Raw genomic sequence first — 27,749 nt, 5'->3', positions numbered from 1 at the left:
TACATTTATTTGAAACAATTTCAAAATGACAGTTTCTTTATCGTAGAAATATTGAAATAAAGATGAAACAGAACATTACTGATGATGCATGCATTGTAGATTTTTGTGCACTGAAGAACATTACAATGCAAGTATCTCTTTCATTTTTCCCCCCAGTATGGATTCCCCCGCAGATCTGGTTCTTACAGAATAATGTGGCATTTATGCTAGCAGATGAGACAGCAATTTCCAATGATCAAAGCGCTGATGGAATGAATAAAGAGCAAATAAACACCAGGAGATGACCCAAAGTGTATGAATTACTTTTATGCGTGACAGTTCCAATATGTCCAGGCAGACATTAAGCGCAGCACTTGTAGTAGCTATTCTTTACTTTCTTTACAGACTTTAATGGAATGCCAAATAATTTTCCAGCAACAGCTGATACATAGCATTATGGCCCGGTAATGAACCAGTGTAGTCGTCATACATTCCTTACAATTTCAAAGGGTCCAAGAGTAAAAAGAGAAAAACAAAAAATACAATGAAAGTATGATTTGAGTTCAGCGCAAAGTTTTTGATATTTCTTTTCCTGTTCCTCCTAATCCTGTTTCGCTAATACAAATCAGAACAAAGTGGCAGTATCAAAGCCCCAACCCAAACAATATTCAGCCAAGCAAACAACCCCTTGCTTATGACATGTGCTCATGTGTTGAATACAACAAAGCTATGAAACAATTCTTTGTTCAGTGTGTATTCTGTCTGCAGTAACAAGGCTTGGCTTGGCTGATGTGAGATGAGAACGATCTGTTTGAGGTAATGCATATGTGATGTGACAGCCTATATCTTTGTGCAGTGTGCCCCTGCAAGTGCTGTTAACTTGAGCTGAGCATTGTGGGATAGCTCTGTATGGGGCATCCTCTGCTGTCCAGCTTTGTCCGAGCCACTTTGCTTTTGTAGGACCGGAAAACACAGCGCTGGTGGAGAGTTGCATGCTGGGATGACACTACCCCTTCATTTGAAACTAAATGCAAAGCAGCGAGTCAAGTGTTTGGTTGTGAAAGATGCTTGATGTACCAGGGAGAGTGGATTAATTACAACAACCCTGCTTGTTTGTTCTGTATCTGCTCTTTTTGTACTACATGTGTTGGTTCAATAAATACTACTTAATCCACTCTTCATATCTGGGGACAATATTCTGGTTTTGTCATATAAAAAAACGTTTCTGAGACTTTTTAAGTCATAAAAAGACAGTGGCAGAAGGAGCAGAGTGGGCAAATAATCACGACGCTCTGTAACAGCTAACAAATATAAAACACTCCTCAAACTGCACGGAGCAGACACCCCAAAACCCTGAGCAAAGGTCCAAGTACGAAACACTGCAGTGAAGGGGTTCATTGTGAGTTACTGTTATATCAATTTATGAACAAAATAGTAATACAAGTAATACATTTAACCGTAAAGCATTTTTGATATTCTATATTCAATGTAACCTAAGAAAGTTATATCCTCTAAAATACCTTTATTCTAAAGGCCAACTTAGGGCTGGGTTTTGGCTTATGCATCAGGGTTATTTTAATGGTCAAGTAACTACAAGCCTAAACTAGAGCTGAAAAAGCTTGTTGTTAGCTGAGAAGGCAGAAACACTGAAGATTTAGAGGAAGTCTAATTAAAAGTGGGGTGTGCGATTCTGGAGGAAGACTTTTTTAATTTGATCTCAACAGTCAAATAAATACACCTCAGTGCTCCTTCATAAGTTGGTAAGTACAGCCTTAACACAATGGACAAATGAAAAAGAACGCAAGGCCAAAGGTTGGTTCTGCGGTTAGTCTAAATATTTTGTTATGCTATTAAAATACATCTGTTTTTTTGTAGTAGCTACTGTAGCAAGTGTGCAACCAAAGTCTAAACCGAGGAGTAGCTAAGCCTACATTATTTCGAGCAACTTCAACAGTAACAGCGACTATACTCTAACTATACTCTACCATCATTTATACATGCTGTAACAAGTAAAATACTTTTAGATCAAGTTGGCAAGGTAATCTGTTATTTATGTTTCATTACAATCATGGTTGAATGCATCTGTTTCCAGCAGCCTGGAGCCTGGAGACCTACAGTGCTGGAACAGTGTTGTGACTCAGTCCGAGCCACTCTGTTTCTTCACACAGAACAGAAACTATCGGGCCGTGAGGGGATATTCGCTGAACTTGACAAAAACACATGTCGCATACCCCACCTTTAATGCTCACAACCTGTAGTGACCTGAAAATGAGATGAGCAGCAGAAGATATGAAGTGTTGATAAAAATGGAACACATTGAAATGATGGGTGTAATATACTTTCTTTACACACCTTACTTTTTACAAGCTATTTGAAATACTAGAGGTCCCGATTCTTAATTATTAAGTTAACAAGCTTAAAATACAGATATTGTTTCAGTGGAAAACGTTGAACTACAAAAACACACGTCAATTCACAATTGTAAAGTGGTGTTACAGCCTGGCGCTGAGTTACTTATGTACTTAACATTAATAAGCTTCAGCAAATATAATCTGCAGCCAGTGATGTCAGTCATTTCCACTGATGAAAGCAGTGGCCAGTGAGAGCTGAAGATAAGAAGTCTGCTAATGTTTTTGGGGTTTTTTTGCAAGATAATAAACAAGAACAAATCTAAGAGTCTACAGCTATTCTAGCAGCTCTGTGAGGTTGTGCTTAGCACAGCGGCGCTTTCAACCAAATGCTAAGGGTATCGTGCTAACATGGTCACAATTATAGTTTTAACATCCTAATCTTTAGCAGGTACAATGTTACCATGTGGTCTGGTTGACTGACTGACCAACTTCTCCATTCACAGAGCCGTGCTGCTATCATGGCCGAAAAGAGGGATCAAGGATAAAAAGGTTTAACAGGAGATTCGTTAGCATCAGAGCTTCTCATATTTGGGTATTTTGCCAAACAGGAATGGAATCCAAAATGAAACCAGCTATGTGAACCCAACCCTAGGCCTACTGGTGTTTTAGAGGATGTAAACATAATATCATGTGAAAATTGTGAATTTGATCACTAATAGCCAAAATATATTAACTGATTCTGCTTTTGTTCTGAAGCTACGTCAGAAATATGAGTCATTGTCTTAGAAACAGAATGTAATGCAATGTTGTTTTATGTTGCATTGCAATTTCTGAACGTCTATTTTGTATATCTAATGGGAATATAAACATATTTCATTTATTTAACATATTTATGTTGATCCTTTTCATTTCATTTCCAGGGAATCGAGAGAAGTGTAAACTCCAATGTGCCAATACAGTTCTTCCAGCATTAACAGATAAACTTTTTCTGCTAGATACATATCGCCCAACAGTAACTGAAGAAAATGAAAGCAAAACAGTCTGGGCAAAATCGATTGGGCTCTTTTGATGAATGATTAGAAAATAACTATTTACAGAGGACAGAACACTTGCTTATCTACAACACAGAAATTGTGTCCTCAATAAGAACATGCACAAGTCAAGGACATTAGCAAAACAAAGTTGATTTCTTTAAGTAATGTTTGACTTTTTAACACACTCAAAAACAGACCATTGTCAGATCTTCTGTCGTCGCCATGGTACTCAGACTACGAGCATATAGAAAGTAATAATATATACATTTGACAAAACAGATGATTTTGTACATTTCAATAATATTCCCTGTTTGATTGAAGACTCAGACATTATAGTCTATTTATAGGCAGAATGAATTTCAAAGCAAACTCCTTTTTACATAACTCTTCATAGGTTTTGACGAAAGATATTTCACTCCGCAAATGAATATCGATATGTAGCTTATACATCCACAAAACTGAACACGTTTTGTCAGTAATTACAATGATCTCATTGAGTAAATTGACATTTGCTGCGTGGATGTTGTTGAACGAGGCATCCGTGCAAGTCTGTATAAATGAGGTCCCTTAGAAAACTATTAACATCAGTTCTGTGGAGAATTACAAAACAGAAAAAGAAAACCTCCGACACTGCAATACTTCACTCTGTACATAAACTGTTGCTCTCCGGCTTTACACGCTAGTACAGTTTGGAATCTCCCTTGTGCTCTCGCAGGTTTTTCCAACTCCCCCTGAGCAGAAATAAATGAAACAAATGGAGAAAAACAAGCCAAGAACATAGATAGTTAGTTCAGCGTTGGTGCTTTAATTCCTGTAAAACAAATAACTACTTTGACATTGACACCTCATGTTAATTACTGTTGTTTTATCAAAGGCAATGAAGCCGTTAAAAAAGGACATTAGAAAGTGATCCATTCTGAAAAAAATTCTTTTTTGTTATAATAAAAAAAGCCAAATTTTCAAAATGGATTTAGTGTACTTTAATAAATGGGCACACACAATAATGATCATTTTAACACTTATTTCATTTTTGAAATATTATTTCTTTATTGTATGTAAATATGCTTTTAATATACAGCTACAAAGTGCATAGTGAAAGAGTATTTAGCCTGTAAAACCAGTTCTATAATTCCTATGTAGTCCAAACTACAAAGTATCTAGTGATTTTGGAGCCTGACCCATTTTAGGGACTACAAATAATGCTATATTTACCTCCTCTATATTTATATTGACCTTTTTTTAAAAAAAGTCTCTGATGTTATGGTAGTGCAATATTAAATGACTTAATTTAATATGCCTTTACGGAATAATAGTTATGCAAGCAATTATTATTTAAATTTCTTAATGAATCAATTCAATCTATAAAGCTGTTTGTTCTTACTAATTTCCATGTAGGTATCTTCAAATGGCTTATTTTGTTTGAATAAAATGAGTCATTTTCTGTCAATCGACTAACCGACAGACTAATCGTTTCGGCTCTTATGCCTTCCTTCCTCTGAATCTCTTATTATTATATTTTCCACTTCAGTATGAGCCACAACCGTCTGTACCACCATCAAGTTAAGCTGCTACATGATTTTACTGACAGAATGCACTCTGTGGAGGATTACAGGCTCTATGCAAAAGATAACAATGGATATGAATAAAAATATTCAGCTGGATGTCAGGCTGAATTCTGATGGCCTTGGTGCTTGGCGGTGTCCACTACTGTGTAAGACTTGTTTTCATTCTCTACAGTTATTCTGAATTTTAACACCTACAATCACCTAGCTCTCCAAAACTGGGAAACTACAGGAGCTTCGTGTGTCTATCTAAGAATCAAATAAATCCAGGAACTGCACTTGCCAGACCTGTACTGCTTTATGTTGGTAAAGCTGCAAGACAGACTCATGCACCGTATAAGGTCAGAGTCAGAGTCAGCAGTGTTTCGCCAATTTGCTTTTGAAAACCTGCTGTTTTGTCCTGGATTGAAATATTCGTTTTTTTAAAAAGTCATACTGTGACCAAATAGTCGAGTGATTAAAGCCGCTGCCTCCGTGCTCCTGCTGGACTTTAGAATCCCGAGGCTGCATGCTTAAACATGTTGGTTTTATTAATTATTCATTGTTCTCAGTACTGCAAGCCTCGTTAGAATCTATTCTTTACTATGCTAAAACCCTTCCAGGAGTGCCTCAACTCTGTGGCTCTCTCTGAATAATTAAACACGCTAAAAAGAGATTATGTTGCCAATTCTCTGTTTAAAAAAGAATTTAAATTCAAAAGGTAAAGTATGCCTGGGGATGAATCTGCTCACATTCTGTGCATTATCATGTTGACTTTTACTCCAAAACCAAAGAAACAAATCCTGTCTCGGATCAGGAGACCAAAATCCCCTTTGAAGAACTGCTTTTACAATAAACAGTAATGTCAGCAAGTAAACATTTTGACTGATTCCATACATCATTTAACCTGATTATGAAAGTTCTTCACTTACTTTTGACCCTGGCATCCAGTTCTTTCTCCATGAGTTCTTTGGAAGTTGAGAACTCACTCAGAGTGATTTTAGGCGTGCTGTCCCCCTGGCCCACAGAGCCAATCATCTCCTGCTCTTTCTCCTGGTTTACCTCAGCATATATGTTGATCCAAGGTATTTTTCTAAAGATTAGCAAAATAAGAGATTGACAACTGTGCACCAGAATGAAAACCTTGTGGCAACATCTTACAGTATTCTTAGAGGGAAAGCAAAATGTTTTTGATATAATTCATAATTTTTACTAGTCTGAAAAAGTAAGAAAAACCTTTCTTAAAAACACGCATTTCTCTACAACTTAGAGGAGTACATCTGTTTATCAGTGCTGGACAATGCAAACTTTTAATAGTTACTTGACTATAATTATACCACAGTAACCAATTTATAGGCAAATTACAGTAACATTGGTGACTTTTCCCATGTGAATTTATAACACATAATATACATCTTTATTTAGTCACTATCCAATTTATTTCATTTTAGTTATTAATTGCTCTGTTTTGTCAACTGTGAGATTTCTTGAAAAATGCCTCATCTTTAGATTAATGGGGAAAATTTCATATCCATAATTAATGACAGCTTTTCCATTTCCCTCCGACTTTTCAAGAGAATCATTTTGAGTATGAATAATTTATTCAGCAAATAACAGCCGAGGCACAGCAACCGCATATTAAACCATTAAATGGTCGTTTTCTCTGCATTTTATCACTGATTGGTGCGTGTGCCTCATGCATTGGAATCCTGCTGGAAGTTTGTCTACAACCTCTAAGGGAGACTTTTCAAACATGACTGTGATTGATTGGGTCCAGACTGTCCTCATCTGGTATCATCAATAATGGATAATATGGTAATAAACATATATTTGGGTTCTATATGATAATGCTGTATGTGCGGCGGGTGGAAGCAATCACAAACATGTGTACCTCTTGAATTTGTAGATGAGGAACACAGCTAGGCCCAGGAACACCACTGATAGGAGCATCAGCATGGCTGAGCTGCTGTGTCTGGGGTTGGAATCCACCAAGGGTGCTGTGGGAGCGGGAGACAGGACAGGAAAGGTTCTGCTATTGATACTTGAGCTTTAATGTTGTTGTCTGCCATTTTTGTCAAGCCATTTGGGTAAATTTGGAACAATTACTTACTGATAACTTACTGAATATACATTGTCCCTGATAATAAGTAAGTGAAGTAATGTGAATAAAATAATATTAAACCTGCAATAAATCAAGCATAGCATTAGTTCAGGCAGGCAAGTCAAGCTCAACCCACAATTCCAGCACATCAGCTGACAGCTCAGCTGATTCCTCTCTTAGCTTTCATTGGTAAATTCCATACAGGGCACCTATTTAAGCTGCTGTAGCACTTCCAGCTCTGCCTTTCAGGCTGTATCTGATAGGGATGATAGATATTATCGATCCGATAAGTATTGGCTGATTAGGCATATTTCACCATCAGAATCATATCGGGAATTAATTTTGGCCAAGAATTTACACAATGCTAACATGCGGCGCTGCTGTTCTCGCGCTCTCGGCGTCAAGTTGCTGCACGTGGACAGAGCCACACAGACGCAGTGCAGGCAGCTAGAGCCAAACAAACATGTCGTCAAGGTTCAGATGTTTTTCACTGTTTCAGAAGAAGAAGCGCAGTGCATATGGCATCAGTCCTTCCTCCTGCCCTCCTTCCCTCTGTCTCTGCTGTGATCGCCGCAGGTAACAACGAGCCAAATCGAAGCTACATAGCAATCTAAGCGAACAGTTAGACTACAGACAGCTTTCATTTAGCTTGTTGTACATCCAGCTCTTTTGTCAAGCTAGAGTTAGCGTGGTGTGCTTTTAATAACATAGAGGATGACAGACGTGGACTGAGCAGATCAAATAACACCTTCTACATGTTATGCTTGGGGGTAGCTGTCATTAACTCGAGTAACTCAGAGTTACCTTCACTTCACCGTCTCCGCGGCCTTTCTCTGCGCTGGCCATTGTGTGTGCAAGAGGCGACACGGAGCAGCAGAGGCTGCAGCCTGATGATAAACAGCACGGTCTATAGCCCCAGGCCCGTTTAACACCTTGTTTCAGTGCCTATCTAATATCTGATTAATCATGTAATTTGGCATATGCCTGCTTTGTTCTGTACGGGGGTTCTTTACAGCTGCTCTCTGCCTTGGGCTTTCCATGTATGCATATGGATGAGGAGGTGCTCTCCCTGCCTTATGCTTTCCATATAGTCAGGTGGAGGGACGGGGAGCTGCTCTCCCCACCTCATGGCTTCCCACGTAGGCGTTTGGAAGGGCTATAGTAGCATTCTGGAGATGCTGTGCTGGCTCTGCTTAGCTTCACAGCAGCAACTGTAGTGACAGTTTGCTAACCCACAAGTTAGCTAACATTGGCTACATTACTTGCTGTGTTGTTGTTCACGCTATATCATGATTTTGTCATGGAATTGGATTTCTCCAGAATCACTTACTCCACCTTTTACTAATATTTAAATGTTTTTCATCCTGCATTAATCACACCCAGGGCTGGACTGGTAATCTGGCAAATGCCCGGTGGGCCGACGTACCTTTGGGGCCGGTGTAATTTAAATAATGTGTTTATATAACTGTTTTTTAAAAATGGGCCGACGCTTGGCTCATAAGGCATGGACAGCAGCCCATTGGGTAATTTTCTATACTGACACTAGACGGGCCCAATCACATCACTTACTAGCCCCCCCTTCAGACAGCTGCCGCCAAATGCGGGAAAACAACCGACATGTTTGCTACCGGGGCCGCAGTAGCTTTAACATCAGCTGCAGTACACGACGTACTGCTGGCACAGGCACTTGAAGGAGTGAAGGACAGCAGTGGCCACTGCCAGGCAGAGGAGGAGGCATGAGACAGCGAGTGACAAAGTGATAGGGCTGAGGGAGAGAGAGAGAGCAGGAGGAGAGTGGAGGTGAAGCGGTAGGCATGGAGTAGCTCAACCTGTAGGGAGGGAGCAGGAAGGGAGGGTCATTTACACTGGGGACGCTGGGGACCCACCACTTTTTGAAAGCATTTGTTAAAAATGTTCTGAAAAATAGCTTGCACCAAGAAATGGTTATTAACAAATAAAAACGTTGTGAAAAAAGTTTATTTGCGCAGTATGCCTGTAATGTAACGTAAATATAGAAGAAACCTGTCCAAAAAATAACCTAAACGGCTAAAAACAATAATAAGCTACTGATTACTACATTATATTCTATTATATTTTTAGCTTCTTAATTGTCATCAGCCACCTGAATTTCGTGCTTCTCTGGTGCAGAAAATGTCTCCAGAATGCAGGAAATTAAGTGTTTAATGCTCAAAATCTTGTGTGTTTTGTCACACCCCTAATCTGAGCCCTTAAATGGACCGATGGGGTATTGGTGAGGGGTGTCCGACCGATTTTGGTGGGCCACCTGGGCCAACAATGCTAGGGCCGATTTTTTTGGTCCCAGCCCTGCTTACACCCATGTTTGGTATTCTTTTGCTTCACTACTACTGTGGATAGGAATGTGTACATGTAAAACACAAACAGAACGGGCATGTAAAAACATTGCTCCATTGCACTAATAGTGGTCAAACACTACTCTTGAGTACTTCAAATTTATCAAGTAAAGAACTTGAAAGCTCTGTTTCTATTTAAGTAGATGACCCTGAAAACACAAATGATATCGCCGAAACAAGAGGAATTCATACAATACATTTTTTTTAGGCTTCAGATGCAGACCTTTTCATCAACTAGATGACAGTAGTCACCACAACAAAGGCAGTTTAGCATATAGCATGGGCATATAGTTTAACAATTAATTTCTTTTTCATTTGATTCTATCAACATAGAAACTGCAATCTTTCTCATTTTCCTGACTGCACATTCAGATCAACATCATATCTGCTTCACTAACGGAAGTCCGCTGTTTATTCTGAGTGCTGTATATACTGTATCGTTATAATGCATTACGAGATGATGCTTTTATTTTTAATATTGGAAACGTCACAAGTTGTGGTAGCGTGAAATGGATAATAAAAATAAAATTGCTGGACAAAGGTGACAGCAGCAGGTAATTCACACATTTCAGGTAGATCTGAAATGGCTAAATGCACTTAGATTTATCTCAAACAACCCAACCAAATAAGCACGTTATGATTAATGTCACAGTCCATGGTTTTGCTCATAAGGCATCCGTATTAAATTCTTCTTATGATTTTGAAGAGAGCATTACTGTCTGTCATTGCAGGAAAATCATATTGAATTTCCCAATGTTACCATGCTTCGCTTGGGCCATTCAGCTCAGAGATGACGGCACGTATGCTGCTGACCTTTTTCAAGCAGCTTGAAGGCTTTTAAGACCTTTTCTTGGGAGGTGAAATATAAAGAGGGATCCAGCTGGGTACACCTCCAATGTCATTGGAGTGCAGAACACCACAGAACGTCACTCTGCAGAACATGCCAGGCTGTTAATACCTACTACTTTGAGCTACAGACAACTCATGGCTGTGTGCCTCCAGAGATTTCCTAATGAAACCAACCAAGCAATGACTACAATGTAAGAGGAGTTGTTGAGGACTACCAAGGCCAAAGCCAATAAAAAAAAAAAGTTTCCCAGACCAGCAACATTGTTTACATTACAATTTGATACAACAGCAATTTGTTTTTTGGCAGAGTTAAATTTACCAAATGTAGACCAACCTTCTATTTCCTGCAGTAACTAAACAGAGTTGTTGACTGTTGAAGGAATTCAGAATTCTGCTTCTGCCCTTAAATTGCACAGTGTTCTTTCTCAAGGACTAAATAATCAGCATAATTATACTCAGTCTAACACTCATTTTGTGGTTGGATGGCTATCAAAGAAATAGAACAGATGTTCAGCTTTTGATGGCAGGCATAAAAGATCCCTTGTCTCAAGGAGCTCCACTTAAAATCAAACCCACCCGTACTCCCCTGTGTTCTTTTGCCTGGGATGGAGGCATACTGACAGGAATTTTAATTGGTGGACCAAAGAGAAATTCTTGTTGTTAAAACATGGTTATTACAGTTCTATTTGTTGGCACTTCAAAATGAAAAAAAACAGACAATGCTAGGGCATAATTAAATTACCTTTGCAAGTTCATATTATGGTTGAACTATTGAAAGCAGTGTGAGCAAATGTTACTTACCCAGTGTTAACTGTGTGTTGTACACGATCACTCTTACACCAGGCTTGAGCTCAAACTCCACCAAATTTTGGTTCAGCGCACTTACAATGATGTCAGATACCTGTTAAACACATAAAACTTGGTGTTTAACATTCACAGAGCACCTTCTGTCACAATTGTTTATCTACAGAGCAATATACTGTACTTGATAGGATTCCAACAATTTGTGATGTCAAATACAATGAACGTTGCCCGTACCTGTTCTAGCTCCTCCTCACTCTTTTTCTTGCCCTCTGATTGGTTCTTGTAAGGTAACAGGAAGAGCTCAGCAGCTGTTGGAACTCCTGGGAACACGGCTACCAAGAGCTGCTCCTCCGGGAAGTCAGACACCTGTGACAATGAGGAAAAATACTTTATTAGCTATTACACTGTGACAGTTAATGTAACGAATAGCTTCATCAATTAAAAACACATGACTTGGTTCAGGTAACGATTAAGCGTTGTATTGTATTTTATTCCTATCACACATTTCAATGCAAATAAACTCAATTCGTTTGACATTAACATGCAAGTAGTAGATCCACACCTGTTCAGAAATTGCATGTTTCAAAAGAATGAAAATGAAAAATAAAAAAGTAAAGAGTAGAGAACTTAATTATGTACTCAAACCCTCATTCAAGATGCAGTTGCCTGGCTTTGAGTCTTTGCTGGAAGCTAAGTGGTTCTATATACTCAGCACTTAAGCTAAAAAGAAAGAAAAGCAGCAATGGTTCAGATGTTGGCCATCCTCAAGTAGAATATTTTTTCTTTCTAAAAATAACGTCTTCATACGGTTGTTGATGCTTTAGTGTTATGCTGGTGTTAATATGTTTAGTGATATTTTTAAGTTATTTCAATTAGGTTCTGTTGTTGTGTAACTTTCAACACATGCCTAAAATGTAGAAAATGAACAAAAGATTGCTGCTTTGGCTAATTCTTCTTTAATGTTTTAAATCTGAAAAGAATCTTCAACCTGAACATGTCCCATGTTTGTAAAAGATCCCTAAACTATGAAAAAGAACATCCCCTCTCTTTTACTCCTGCTCAGCCTTTCAGTAAACGTGTGTGCAAACACGCCATTTGAATTTAGCTCCTTTCATAGCATCATGGTGGGATCTGCGTAGCATAGGACCTTCTCCAGTTGGTCCCGCCCATTTAACATGTACTTAAAAATAGAATGTTTTCTGGTTTTCCCTCTGATGTCTTCCGGCTGCTCTCCCTCAACTCTGATTTATGGAGTGAATGTGATGGACTGATAACTTGTTGTTAGCGGTCACTATAGCCACTAGCTACTGCTAACTGTAGCTACTGTTACCAGCTGGTTCTGCCTGAACTGGGCACTTCCAGCAGTCCAAAGCTCTTGTAGTAACAGAGGTGTAAATATCAACACCCCCCCGAAGCACCAAACTTCCAGTCCAGGCAGAATCATCTAAAAGGACAGCTAGCTCTACGGCTAACTAGCAGCAGCTACCGTTAGTGGCTAGAGTAACTAGTAAACAAACTCCGTAAATCAACTATAGTTGAGGCAGGGCAGGGAAAACCAGAAAACATTTTCTCCATAAAATTTGATCCAGTTTCACCAAAACCAGAGAATAAAGTTATAAAGTTGTGTTTTTGTACTTTAATCACAATGGCCTAGTCTCGCATAGCAAGCCCTATCTCCACACATTGATTCACACACCTCAGGTGGCCCTCGGGAAGTTGGCAAAACACAATAAAGTGGGCTTTTAGGAAGGGGGGCTTTAAAGAGACGGGAACTACAATGGATTGTTCAAGGCAAGGGAAGGCAAGAAAATTTTAAAAAGTAATGAATAAAAATAACAATTTTAAAAGGGTGAAATAAAACTAATAAAATTAATAATAATATATGAAATAAAAACAGGATAAAACAGGAAAATAAAGGTTACAGTGTGGAGTACAATACTGATCTACAGCCTTAAACTTGATTTAATTAAAGTGCTTTATAAACCAACCAATAAAAGTATGAGCCTGAAAATGAGTATAATATATGAAACACAGTTAATATAGAAAAATCTAATAAATATTAAAAAATAAACAGGATGAACTACTGTATATTCAACTGTTTTTTCATTAATAAAATTTAGGATCTTACAGATACTCTGAATTCACCAGTGCATTTGTGTTTTAACTAGTGTTGTAGTACTCAAGACCACTCTTTGATGGTCTTGTTCTCATCTCGGACTCGACTGCATTTGTACTCGGTCTTGTCTTTTTTTCCAAGATCAGTCAAGACCATAACTTCAATATCAATAAATTGCTTTTGCATCCTAACTTTGATTGGATGTAAAACATGTAAACAAATGTAACCACTAACGCTATCTAAAAATGTGTTGTTACCGTTAACATCTGTCCCCCCTCCCCGCGATGGTAAACATGGAAAGCTCTTAGTGTTTGTATGTGGGTGTTTTAATGGGAATGTGGATCTTTCAGATCAATCTGAGAAGTACCTATGATCTCGTTCCACATTTTATCGTTTGTCATGTAATGTGGGGAACCGGTTGAACTCGGTCTTGGTCTCGACTTGGTCTCGGTTTGGGTGGTCTTGACTACAACACTAGTCTCAACCAACCCTCACCAACACTCTGGAAGGCTGGCAGTAACTGTACTTTCAGGTAAATACAATTTTACTACTGCTGCTCTGTTCTTTTCTAAGAGAGAGCGGAGCAGAGAAGGAGAGCGATAAAGAGAGACAGAAAGAAAGGGTGAAACACACAAATAGCAACATAGTGAGAGATACAAAGAGATAGAGTGTTGAATGCATAATGACCTTTATGTCTAGTTGACAGATGTAAGAGCACCCTTCTTTTTCAAGTGTCATTTCTTTCTTTTCATTCTTTTCTTCAACACTTACACTTACTTAGTAACCGTATTGTGTACAGTCCCATGAAGCCAGTGGGGTCAGCCACAGCTGTTTAGCCTCCGCAGATACAAGTAGATACAGGATAAGGCCGGGTCGAGTCAAGCCGCTGCGTATCTGCTCTTAGCTTGGGTGATAATATAAGTTAAAGGCAGCTTAAACGTAAGTGAGGTCACAGCTAGTGGATGATGTTGCCTGTCAGAGGGCCCAGTAGATATATGAAGGTCCAGCCTGACAGCCAGTGCAGGACTTTATGTTTGGTCAAAACATAACTTAACATGAATACGTCATTAGGAATGCTTATCCAACATTTGGTGTGTTTTACTCTGTATCGATAACTGTACAAAGTGTTTAAAGAGGTGGTATTCTGCTTTTTGGCTTTTTCCCTCTCCTTTATTGAGTTAGATATCTTTTTTGTGTATGTAACAGGTTTGCAAAGTGAAAAAGCCCAAAGTCCAGCCCAAAGGGATTTCCGATCTCCCACAGAAAACTCTGCTCTGAACCGCTTGAAAACAGCTCGTTTGTAGTCCAGCCCTTCACTTCCTGTACTTGTGATGTCACAATGAAAATGCGTCATAAAGCTTGCCAAGCGGCTAGCGGGGTCAGGCTAGTCCTCAAATCAAGCTAGTCTGAGCGGAGGCCCTTTGGCTCGACTCGCCTTTGTTTGGGTTTCCATTGTAGAAATGTTGTACCTGTACCTGCTTTCAGGTACTTTTTTTTTTGTATCACCTGACCTCCGACGAGGTTCCAAGCGAGCTGAGGGAAACTAAAATGTAACATGAAAACACGACAGACTGCTGATTGGTCAGAGAGAATATTCACTATTCACTGCATCATCACTGCTGCACCAGACAGAGGCCAGCAACAGAAAGTATTATATTTTACAGTTTCCTTATGGAATTTCAACATTAAATCCACTTCTGAGAATTTTTGAGGTGAGAAATCAGCTGTGTAGATTTTGAATATTGACAGTTTTACAAGAAATGATGGCGGAAGAAAAATGTGCTTGAATATTTTCGGAGTTGAGGAGCTCCGCAAGTGGCTGCGGGGGAAGCCTGCGCCAACCCGCGGGAGGAGCGTGTGAGGCCGGCCGGCCGCCCGCTCACAGAGCCCTCTGCTCCCGCCGTCACACAGACCGCTGCAGCAACAACGGCAGAGGAAAACACAGCTGGAAGGTTTTCATACCGCTTATCTGTCTTTACATTCTGAGGAATGTTGAAATGCTTTAACTTAAAAAAGAGAAAGCTGTGTGGATCACTGGTGCGTGTGTCGCATTGAACATTACGTCACGGCAGTTGTGTGTGGCGTCGCTATGACGACAAGCTACGTAATATCTGTGGGTACTATCTGCAATGGAAAACGGAGCAGGGTCGAGTAGAGTCGAGTCTATCGATTTGCGCTATGGTAGCATTTTTCGGCAAGGCAGTATAGAACGTTAAGTCCTGATGGTAAGATGTGGAACAATGATGTTGTGGACTTGAGAATAACTTATACCATCTGCTAGGTTACGGTCGCAGTCTGAAGCGGCTTTGATTTAGATCACACTTCTCTGCTTCTGATTGGCTAGTAGTCCTTGCCTGGGAACTGCGCATGTGCGACTCCCAACAACAAAGATTTTGTACAAGTTTCTGTAGCTCAAGAGCGGAGCGAACAACACACAGGGTGAAAAGAGGAGCTACAGCAATGTGCAGTATGAGAAGAATATGGTGTTTTTTGAAAATTAAACCATGTGAACCTGTTCTGGTACAACCCCTAAATAAGATTTTGAACCTGAAAATGAGCTTAATACCACCTCTTTAATGCCAATACTTCACAAATGGATATTCCTGCAATGTCCACTTGGTTAAGGTTATGGACAGACAGTGGTGGTTTAATAACAAAATTACTTGTAATAAATATGAAAACCATTGAAAATGTAGGACTCAGAACATTGGCATCAAAAGCAGATCTTTTACTTCCAAATATCTACCTTAGATTTTACAATGTTACATTAATGTCACTACTTTTTTACCTTGTTATCCCTAAAGCAGAATAGCTGCATACAAATATAAATATCTTAAAAACTTCAATTTGGAAGTGTTTTTAGTCCCATTGGTTGGTAAGTTTTAGAGCAATAGACTAGAAGAATTTCAATACTGGGCCCTTAATGACTTTGGTGATCACCTGACTTTTTGCAACCAACAGGCCACATACATTTTCTGGGTTTATGACTAGAATTTACTGGTTAAAAAAGCATATATATATATGGATATAATACAATACGGATGCAGCGTGTGGGACAACCGCAACAGCTTCACAGGAACGCACCTGCTTGTCGCTACACATTGTGATCGACCACTTCACCTCACTCTAACAGGAAAACTTGCTTCTGAACATAGACGGTTTCTGCTGCTCCCTGATAAAAGATACCTGCTGATACCTGTTCAGAAAAAAAACAAGAAAACTGGACTCTGATGGTAACTTGTTTTAACAAGCTAGATAAAAAGTAATTCCCTGGCAGTGGCAAATTTTATTTTATTTTATATTTGATTTTTGCAAATCACATGTTATTACACTTGTGTGTATAGTACATTTAAATTAAAAGCGCGTAATACACTTCTTTAGAATTCATTATTAAATTTTGCGCATAACAATGCGATTAATCACGATTAAAAATTTAAATTGTTGCCCAGCACTAATAAATTATATATATATAATTATTACAAATCTGAAAAGTTATTCTTTTTGGAGATACATGGTTCTAATAGAAAGTTACACAAGGAATGGTCAAAATAACTGTACTGTATGTCCAGACTGCCTTCAGGCTGATATCTTGATAAATAAATAAAAAAGAGAGAGCAATTTAGTTCATCTAAATTTCTAAGGATTTATTTTTTATTTTATTATTTTTTGATAAAAAGGTGAAGTCCAACACTGTTTTTGTTTCTAGAACAATTTTTTAAAGCTCTTAGCTCTTAACCAGTTTCTACAAGCAAGGGAGGTTGGGCCCGGGTGGTGATCACTCTTCATTTTAGAGCCTGTGATGTTTTTATGTTTTCTCAGTGGCCTGGGTGGATAATGGAGTGGGTATAGCCAAAGCACATCAATTATCAAGCACAGAAATCACTATTTGAGTACCAAAGTAGTGGACAAATGATAGCCGTGGGCATAGACTTGAGAGGAGGGGTGGCAGAGGGGAAGATAAAATGAATCGGATGACAGAAGAGGCAATAGCCTCTGAAGAAAAATAAAAACACTTTGACCATGTTTGTTCTCATAGCAATCAGTCATTAGTTTAAAAATCTGGCTGAATGCTTTGGAGTGCCCCCTTTAGATGCTTTGAAATTTTCCTGCTGGATACAAGAATCACATTGGGATGGCAAGCATGACATGAAGTGAGACACTCATCGAGGACAAGGTTACCTGCTGCCGGGAAGCCTGGCTCAACTTTGTTTGATACAAAGATTCCACAGTGCAATATTTTGCAAGTTTATCTGAAGAAATACTACTTGAAGAAGATAAGCTCTAGAGGGACTCAGCACTGGAATGAAACCGTATGCATGCAAACTCAAAAGGTGTTATGCCTCTACAGATACAGTACATATTTTGACACTACTCAGGCTCACAGCCATAGTGTTAGCATGCTGATGTTTAGCAGGTTTAATGTTTACCATTATCGTCATCTTAGTTTAGCATGCTAGCATTTGCGAATTAGCACTATACACAAAGTACACATGAAGCTGATGGTAATGACATTTATTTTGATGGAGTGATTTTTGTGTCTTTATGATGCAATCCAAAAACAGGTTTGACAGCAACACCATCCACACTCACAAATTTGTGATTAAAAATGTCATCCAAAAGCTTTGTTTGCAAATCTAAAAGTGTTCAAATTCAAAAGGCTCACAAAGAAACAGAATCATCTACAGCTTGTTTCAGACCGATGCTGAGTCACAGAACTACAATAAAGGGCAGGAAATGCAGTATAATAGGTCCCCTTTAAGCAAAGCATTGCTACAAAGATGTTTTATTAATTGTAATGAGATGTTGCTCTCATCGTGCAGGCTATACAGTACAACACTACTTCTGATCTCTACTCACTTAAAGCAACGCTAATGTGATGTGTTTATAAAAAGGAATCCTTATATTAACTGAAATCAGTTATTGAAAGGGGACTCTCTTAAAACACAATATGCCTTCTAGTGATTTTATAATACGTTAATTATCAACATTATAGCAAAAAGATGAAAATATCACATTAATGTGCATGATTTGCCATGCATCAGTTAAAGAGAAAGTATTTCGGTGCCTTTGGGGAAGCAATAAGGAGATGATAGCTTGATAGCTTGCATTAACCTTCAAGGGAAGCTATGGGGGAGTATGAACATTGTAAACTGTATGAGTTTGAGCTGAGACACGTTAAGGGAATGTGAGAGGGAGGTGACTGAAGATAGACTGAATAGAATGAAATGACCTCCATTACTGAATGTGCATTCAGGACCGGTAGAGGCAGTGATACCGAAATGAGCCTAGGTGAAGAGTGCAAAGTCATGACTTGAAAGATTCAGCAACAGGACCACACAGCACGTCACCTCAGTTAAATGGACCTTGACTTTAATTGCAAGTTGTTCCCTATCTCATCTCCTATTTTATTGTTGAGGAGTTGTGGACTGGCCTCTGTCTCAAGCAAGAATTCTCAACCATAACAAAATAGAGTAAAATAACCCTTCCTGTCACCACTTGATTTATGTTTGTCCGGAAATGAACTTTGTGTCCCCTCCAGCCTCATAAACAGATCTACAGCCGTTTCATATGGGTAGCAGTGACATGTGATGATAAAAACAAACAAAAGTGACATATCAGCCACAATCCACAAGTGTAATATAATTTAAACACATACAGCACCTGTCACTGTTTTCACCCAACGTTCCATTTTAATACTTCACTTCATTTTAAGGGAGACTCTGTAAGGATGGTTATGTATTCTAACCCTAGTTCTATGATCAGCGTAGAGCTTTCTACTGTGTATTGTGGCACTGAAACACATTTAAGTAAAGTGTGGTTCTCCTTTTCAACCAGCATTTGATTTTACCCACAAATGGGCAAAAATGATTTAAATCAGAACTCTTGTTTTCTGTAATTATTTTTTTTTTTTTACAAATTCAGATCTTGGTTTCTCCTTGCTGAAAAAGTCGAGCAATGGTGGTAGTCATCATGTAATGGAGGAGAAAAAGTAGTTGAACCAGAGTGTTTTGGGGACTTGACAGTACTCACAATATGCAGGCAGATTAATCCATTGCTGGGGCCTGGAGCCACTAATGATCCCTCATTTCTTCTTGCCTCGGTTCATATTATACAGTATGTATTAATTAGTAGCTAATTATAATAATTTGTTTTGGGTATTTAATTAAAAGATGACAGTCTTTCAAATCTATCTTAAATAATAGATATGTCTAAAAACACTATTAAAGGAAACCTATTATGCTTTTCCATGTTTTATGACTTATCTACAATGTTACAATGTTGGGTGTAAGATTTAAGTTGTAACTTATGTCTACGTTGGACGTATTTCAGCTGGTGCAACCCTTAAAACGTTAGTAGCACGTAAAGTCCGACTTAAGTTAGAAATTACGTTCAAACTAGGCTAAGTTTGAAATTACACATAGTTGGTGCAACCCAGTGCTGGGAATCAGAAGAGGTTAGCTGATCAGCATTGACTTGTAGAGGTGAGTATATCAGTGTGTCGTGAGATCATGGCCAAAGCTTCAAATAATGAGGTGAAAGTATTTTAAAGAAATCCCTGTGAGCAAAAACCTCAGATTTCCTCCTGTTCTGAGTGCTCTGAGTTTTCAGCAGCTTTTTCAACCAACGGTTCTGTTTGACGACACACAGCACTAGACAGAGTTTTCCATTTATGGTCATTTGCTCCGCACAGCTACGCTCAGTCTGTCCGTACCAACCACAGCCTGTTAACATGCTTCAGGTCTTGGCCAATCAGAAGACAGTGGCCTTTTGGGGGGGGGGCTTAAAGACACAGGACCATCTACAGCCTGTTTCAGAGAGAGGCTGAAATGAAGCAATATATGAAGGGCCAGTATAAGATAGAAATTTATTTTTTTTAACTTTGAATCATAAAAAGCATACAGGAGTCACAGAACTACAATATAGGATTGGAAAAGCAGTATAATAGGTCTCCTTTAAGGAGACAATATGATACACGTTTTGCTTCCTGTAGTCATTCCTGCTTTTTATTCTGGCCCTAAAGAGATCCATAATCAAATTAATTTCAGTGTAAGTGAGCTGGTGACAACATCCACAGTCCTCTTTCTGTGTGCACCATGTATGCAAAATAAGAACTGGAATAATAACGATCATTTTAACTCAGGCCCCTCTACAACAGGGTTAAGGCCCTTATCATTTTGCACTGAGCTTTGTGGTGATTTGATGAATTGCAATTTTTTTGCATTACAGTATGCACCACTCAACTCCCAAACAGTGAACCTGGATCCTTCAGGCCCAAGGGCAGTTGCCCGCTTTACCTAGTTGGTGATCCACCCCTTGATTTTGGCCTGCTGTGAAGTGGAAAATAACTGACAAGTTAACAGGTCTTGATCAAATTCACTCAACAAAGTAGCTGAAGTGACATGAAACACATTACTGGCTTTTGCAATAAAGTAAACAACGTGGTAACATGATGTCACACAAATATTAAAAGCCAGTCTCAATATAAATTTAAGCCACATGCACATCATTTCCACCACACAAAAAACTATTTTGACCGTGACTGAGCTAAGAGTCAGAACATGCCAGTTTTCATGCCAAGCTATGTGATTAGTGAATTACACAAGCCTTTAATAGCTTCAGAATGCCTCAATTGCCCTGGTGATTAATTTAAGAGTAAAATTTACACCCCTGTTTGTGAGTTCAAACATACCCACAACCGGTGTGTCTACAGGGTTGTTAATATTGATTCAGTCTTAATAATTTAGCAGAAACTCACTTCTGTTGTTGATGGTCGCAATATGTTTCTGATTGTATAGTGTCATCAGAATAAACTTGATGATTTAATGATATCACAGTCCAGGAAAAGGGAACTCATTTGGCTCAAAAGCATGGGCGTGAGTCTGGGTCATCCGGGTTGTTCATGAGATCCCCCTTACCCTATATTCCTCCAAAAGCACCCACCTGCAGCTCTACCGCTCAGTATGTTAGTAAGATGGTCAAGAGCACAGCACACCAAATGTAGTCCACTATTCATGAGCTGTGAATGAGGAGACGAGTACCACTTAACTGTGATGGGTGAGCTTCCCACACACATTGAGAGCACTTGCACCCCTCCTACATTCAAGTACGCCAACACACACACACACACACACACACAGGCACACTTTAGACACAGGTGTCGTCACTCATAGGTCCCTAATGAGCCCCCATTCTTGAGGTTCTGAGATCCTTTTATTGGTGACTTTTAAAATGAAGGCATCAGCACTCATGAAACTATCCTGGGAGAGAAGGAAAGCAGAGGCATCTTCATACCTGTCTGATGATGAATCACAGTGTGGCCCGAGGGCGTTTACCACACCAATGAGCCCAGCGTATTGGGCAAGGTAATAGGGGTATAGGAAATAACTGAGAAATAGCAGGGTGACAAAGAAAGTAGTCGATAAAAAGACAGAAAGGAAAGGAGCTGAAGACAGATAGAAGTATGGAAAGAACCGAGAGGGAAGGACAGAGAAAATGAAAATCACTCACTTGCAGCAGAGCCTTTTTAATTATTCTCCCCACATCCTGTCTCCACTCGGGTATGTCGGGGTTGAACTCGTCCAGATTAGGCGAGAACGATAAAAGTAGAGATTTGAAGAATTCTGTTGAGGAGAGTCGGGGGAGAATCAGCCATTAATTCACTTGGATCCGGGGGCATTATTCTCAGGGAGCTGTGCCAACTGTCATTTTGCTCAAGCTGAGTTTCAGGTAGTTAACACTTGATGAAAAGAAGAGGGTTTCTCATGTCCCCCGAACTTCCCTTTGGCTACGTGTACCAGATGCACTTCTAGATAATTAGAAAATGTCACAGCTTTACGCCAACCCATCCACTGGTAATAAATCATAGCATTTTACAGATACTTGCTGCGAGATTACTTCATTTCAAATGAAGACATATTTTTAGAGGTTCTAACAGTAATTTGATATATTTTACTCAAGTAGGAGCAATTTTATTTCAGCAACATTTTACCCACAACAGAGACCGTAGAAATACATAGCTGACTATATGATATATTCTCTAAGTATTTCACTGCTTTCCATAAAACCGCATTTTTAAACTAAAAAGATGCCAGAAGTACAGACTTGTTAACTGTTATTATGAGCTCCAGGACACAATTAGAAAACAAATATACTGACCTTTGACTGCTATGGTCTTGGTATCCTGCAGTATGGTGTTGGCTGCAGCCACTTGGACTGTGATGGTGTGCATTCCTTCGTTGGGGAAGGTGTATGAGATACTCCCGTCCAGCGTTATCACTGGCTGCAAGCACAAAAGGTACAGGCATAAAATAATGTCCCACTTCTCAAGCATGTGGCACAGCCCCTCTGTAGTACACAATGCTTTAGTCAACAGACATTTTCTGCTATCTTGCCCAAGAGTGGTGTGCGAGGTTGACTCTGGCTTCATTATCAGTGATGTGACTTTTCTTATCAAAAAACTGAAATTTGTTAGAGCAATGTCAAGTTTACCTAAAGTAGGGGTGTGTTAAGGTCAATGTCAGATTGTCTTATCTATTAGTATTAAGGGATGAAAGAGATTTTAAAACACTTTCTAGCCATGCTAGCAGCATAGCTGTAGGGGTGGCACTGTCGGTCTGTTGGTTCACCACTTTGGTCTAGACTGAAATATCTCATCTGTTACATGGATTGCTATTAACATTCATGACTCCCTTAGGACGAATAGTAATAACTTGAGATTTTTTAAACCTTCATTTATTCAGGGAAGTTTAACTAAGGCTTTCTTTTTTAAAAAATTCCCTGAATACAGTCACACATGTAGCGCCTACATCAGGTCAATTTGCAAAATTTTCCAATACTTTAGATTATGACCAAATCCCTGCAAAATGAAAGACATTCCCGTCAGCCCCAGCAGTACTGTGCTAATCAGCAAATGCTAGCATGCTACACAAAGGTGGTGAACTTGATAGATGTCAGCATGTTTAATGTTTTGCAATGTGATTGAAGTATTTAGCTCAAACCACTGCTGTGTCTAAGTACAGCATGGCACAGAACTGCCAGGTGGTTGTAGACTCTCTGCTTTCAGACACCAAGCGGTTGCCGCCATCTCAGTTGCTTTCGATGTAAACATGACAGCAGACGTGTGGCCGAGGTCGCTGGCCCCAGGAAAAAGAGGGAGGGCGACTGCCGCTCTTGTGAACAGGCTCTTTGTGGCTGCATTCAGAGTTTATGATGTTTTTGGTTCAACTTTTTCAACTCACTGTGCGACGATGCTAACCAGAGAAACTGCAGCGATGGAAATGATACAAGAGCTGATTTTACTGGCACTTGAGTTCCCTCATAATTATACATGAATTTACCAGCAAGAACAGACAGATCAATGAGGAGAAATTGTATGAAAGCAACTTTAATTTAAAAGTAAGACTATTTTGTCTCGGACAATTATTATTAAATTGATTATGTAATATTGCTAACCATTTCCTCTATTTGAGCTACAAACTGCACAGTTTTGCTGCGTGTTGAACTTATAGAAGGTGGATAGTAGCAAAATGATCACATGCACAGCAACAACTACAACCACAAAATTTGTTGTGATCTATAAGTCAGATGATTGATTGAAGCAAACTGGAAGTAACCACAGACACCTCCCTGATAAAGTCAAAATAGTTGTTTGCTGGATAAACCATGGTGTGCCAGTGAACAGTTTAAACTTGGTAACGGACTTGCCCGATACAGGGGACGTAATCGATTTTCGCTGTTCTAGCTGTTTTCCCTCCAAAAACATCGGTCCTTTTTGTCAACAGAGACTGTCGGACGGGCCGCCATCTTGATGAGGTCGGCTTCGTCGGTAAGTTTCGTTTCTGTCGTCAGATTTATCGGCGGTGTTTATCGGCCTCTGCTGGCGTCCCGTAGGAGCTACACAGACATGCAGGATATCAATCGATTCGTCTCTTCAATACAAAGAGAAAGAGCCCCCTTGCTCAAGCTGTCGCCTGTAATGCATGGGAGTGTTTTTGGTCATATATATTGACTGTTTTTAATCAATATTTAAATGTTTTGGAAGCTTTATGTTATTTGGAACGTGGTTATATGGAGAGAAATAATGTTTTGAAGATAACTCCCAATAAAAGTGAACATATAAACAGTAAATATGGCCAAAACATGGACATTAGCCAGGTATATTTTTGAAAGATTGCATAATAACTGTTGTAAATCAGTTTCTTTTCATCAAATTTACAGTTACAGTTGTATTCCAGGTGTATTAGAAGATATTCAGTTGCATTATAATCTACCTTATGATGGTTTTGATGGTTTATTGCATTAAAATATAGCTTTTTTTTAGGATTGAGGATGAAAATATATTTTTTCTGTATTTCATCTCCATGTAGTCTGTAATGGTAAAATAAATATGTTAATGTACAATGGATTTATATTCCTTAGCTGTGGACCTTTCAAAGGAGACCAGAATTATGCATCTAGGCCTAATGGTTGAGGAGATATTACTGATTTATTTTGGGTGTGTTATTTTAGACGTTTTTACTGGAAATAGGTGCCAGGGTCCACGTGGTTAATAGACTTTAATTGCAGCTCACACTGGTCTTTACATCACTGTGTGTATGTTCTCAAAGTTAGATACACTTCTCAAGCAAGTATTGTCTTCATGTCAAGGTAATGTTTACCAAGTTACTTGATGATAATGCTTAGCTTTGATATAGTATGGATTTAAATGGCACAGATGAAGGCTAACATACAGTAACATGCAATACAAACAAATACTGGAATGTGTATTAAGAGTCTTGTCCTGGAAGAATTACCTCAGTATTGTTTCCCAGCCACCAGAAGTAAGTGACAGTACGTGAGTGGCTGGGTAAGACCACTGCTGTGATGTTCACCTCCTTGTTCCTTATGACCACGAAGGGAGCGAGAAGCTGGACATGCTCCACTGGACCTAAGATAGAAACACCACAGAGGAGTTCATATTATGCATGGCTACTTTTAATGAGGCAAACTTGACAGTGTGCTTTTTATTCAAAAAATAAAAAGCCAATTGGCTAGATCAGTACATGGGGTGTAAAGCTTGTTTCAGGGAGAGAAATACTCCATGCACCATTACTTTTATACGACGGTTTAGTGTGCTCAGGTTTTGTCCCTGCACCTCAGCTGAAATGATAAATAGCCAAAAGGTGTGAATGTGAGGGTTTCCTTGTGTGTTAGTCACACAATAAACTGGTAACCTTTCCTGGATGTTTCCTAGCATCTTGTCTAGTGCATTCTGGTATAGGATTCACCCCCATAACCTAAACAGAATAAGTGGGTAAGAAGAATGGACAGTTAGATGGATCCAAACATTTTGGCTGTTGCCAACTGTGCATTACAGTTTTTCTCAGTCGCTTTAGTGCATTTCTCAGATCAGAATTGAAATTCTCAGAACTAATTGTTCCACCTTCACATCATCTCGTCACTTGTGCACATCATAAAAGCACTTTCTCATTGTTTTGAACAAATTGCAAATGACTTGACACACTGATGCAAATGATTATGTACAACTGTCTGCTGTTTCCTACATTATCAGTTGCTTATGTCCTGCTGATCACAATGAATTATACCAGTCTCTGTTGAATAATCTTACCCCCCAAAACATCTAGGCACAAGTTCATTGCATTAGTCACTACATGCAAAAAGGTTGAAGACGTTATCAAAAATCATATTATATATACATATACATTTGGCAGGTGCGTTTCTTTAGGATAATTTCAAAGCAATTACCAGTGTCACTGGTTAGTTCAGTTGGTAGAGCACAGGGCTCAGTTTGATTAATTTGATTCCTGTTCTTGTTGACTTTCTTTTTCTTCTTGTGTGTGTATTATCCTCTTCAGCAAAATTGTTATGAAGAGATTGAGGGGAATCCAATCACACATTTCCCAACAGCTATTTCAAAGGTTCCAAAAGCCGTCAGGAAATGTGTAACGTTACATGGATTCCCCTGAATGAGAAGTAATTTCCTCTGCCTGAGAATGATGGGGAAATGAAAAGTCCATAGGTTGATGGATGTGGACCAAACGCCAGAACGCACAGAATCCAGCACGTGCTTTACAGTAATGTGAGCATGTGAAACAGTCTTTTCATAAGAACTTTGTTGAAGAGGATTATGAAAAATATAAAACAGAAAAATTTTGTCTTTAGTAAGGACTGAGCACACAACCTTAAGCCTATAAGTCCTGTGCTCTACCAAGTGAGCTAACCAATGATCCAACAAACTGCACTATAATTACCATTATGGTTATCTCGAAATCAGGAGAAAATTATCCCGTTATCACAGGAAAACGGAATAAAAAATATTTGATTAGGGCTTCAGTGGGTACGGAAAGTATTCAGACCCCTTTAAATTTTTCACTCTTTGTTTCATTGCAGCCATTTTCCAAAAATCAATTTTTTTTCAGTAATGTACACTCAGCACCCCATCTTGACAGAAAAAAAACAGAAATGTAGAAATTTTTGCAAATTTATTAAAAAAGAAAAACTGAAATATCACATGGTCATAAGTATTCAGACCCTTTGCTCAGTATTTAATAGAAGCACCCTTTTGATCTAATACAGCCATGAGTCGTTTTGGGAAAGATGCAACAAGTTTTTCACATCTGGATTTGGGTATCCTCTGCCATTCCTCCTTGCAGATCCTCTCCAGTTCTGTCAGGTTGGATGGTAAACGTTGGTGGACAGCCATTTTCAGGTCTCTCCAGAGATGCTCAGTTGGGTTTAAGTCAGGGCTCTGGCTGGGCCATTCAAGAACAGCCACGGAGTTGTTGTGAAGCCACTCCTTCGTTATTTTAGCGGTGTGCTTAGGGTCATTGTCTTGTTGGAAGGTAAACCTTCGGCCCAGTCTGAGGTCCAGAGCGCTCTGGAAAAGGTTTTCGTCCAGGATATCCCTGTACTTGGCCGCATTCATCTTTCCCTCGATTGCAACCAGTCGTCCTGTCCCTGCAGCTGAAAAACACCCCCACAGCATGATGCTGCCACCACCATGCTTCACTGTTGAGACTGTATTGGACAGGTGATGAGCAGTGCCTGGTTTTCTCCACACATACCGCTTAGAATTAAGGCCAAAAAGTTCTATCTTGGTCTCATCAGACCAGAGGATCTTATTTATCACTGTCTTGGAGTCCTTCATGTGTTTTTTGGCAAACTCCATGCGGGCTTTCATGTGTCTTGCACTGAGGAGAGGCTTCCGTCGGGCCACTCTGCCATAAAGCCCCGACTGGTGGATTGCTGCAGTGATGGTTGACTTACTACAACTTTCTCCCATCTCCCGACTGCATCTCTGGAGCTCAGCCACAGTGACCTTTGGGTTCTTCTTTACCTCTCTCACCAAGGCTCTTCTCCCCCGATAGCTCAGTTTGGCCGGACGGCCAGCTCTAGGAAGGGTTCTGGTCGTCCCAAACGTCTTCCATTTGAGGATTATGGAGGCCACTGTGCTCTTAGGAACCTTAAGTGCAGCAGAAATTTTTTGTAACCTTGGCCAGATCTGTGCCTTGCCACGATTCTGTCTCTGAGCTCTTCAGGCAGTTCCTTTGACCTCATGATTCTCATTTGCTCTGACATGCACTGTGAGCTGTAAGGTCTTATA

At 39.4% G+C, this 27,749-nt stretch overlaps 1 protein-coding gene across 1 annotated transcript in view; it reads right to left on the bottom strand.

The window, feature by feature from the left end:
* Nucleotides 1–3,501: 3,501 nt before the first annotated feature.
* sorcs3 (sortilin related VPS10 domain containing receptor 3) overlaps nucleotides 3,502–27,749 on the bottom strand; it is a 232,244-nt gene continuing 207,996 nt past the window's right edge. Inside the window, exons 20-27 of the mRNA XM_038714563.1 lie at nucleotides 24,940–25,073; nucleotides 22,304–22,427; nucleotides 21,656–21,768; nucleotides 11,266–11,397; nucleotides 11,029–11,128; nucleotides 6,797–6,902; nucleotides 5,838–5,998; nucleotides 3,502–4,095 (exon numbers count right to left, since the gene is read on the bottom strand). Of these exons, the coding sequence (XP_038570491.1) occupies nucleotides 4,037–4,095; nucleotides 5,838–5,998; nucleotides 6,797–6,902; nucleotides 11,029–11,128; nucleotides 11,266–11,397; nucleotides 21,656–21,768; nucleotides 22,304–22,427; nucleotides 24,940–25,073 (929 nt within the window). The 3' untranslated portion in view covers nucleotides 3,502–4,036. The remainder of the gene's footprint in view (nucleotides 4,096–5,837; nucleotides 5,999–6,796; nucleotides 6,903–11,028; nucleotides 11,129–11,265; nucleotides 11,398–21,655; nucleotides 21,769–22,303; nucleotides 22,428–24,939; nucleotides 25,074–27,749) is intronic.

The sequence above is a fragment of the Micropterus salmoides genome, unplaced genomic scaffold (genome assembly GCF_014851395.1).
Source record: "Micropterus salmoides isolate LMB-PRFRI ecotype aquatic unplaced genomic scaffold, ASM1485139v1 Ms_hic_scaffold_12, whole genome shotgun sequence".
NCBI classification, from domain to species: Eukaryota; Metazoa; Chordata; class Actinopteri; order Centrarchiformes; family Centrarchidae; genus Micropterus; species Micropterus salmoides.
The sequence above is the reverse complement of the archived record's forward strand: the minus strand, read 5'-3'. Positions and strand labels throughout refer to the sequence as shown.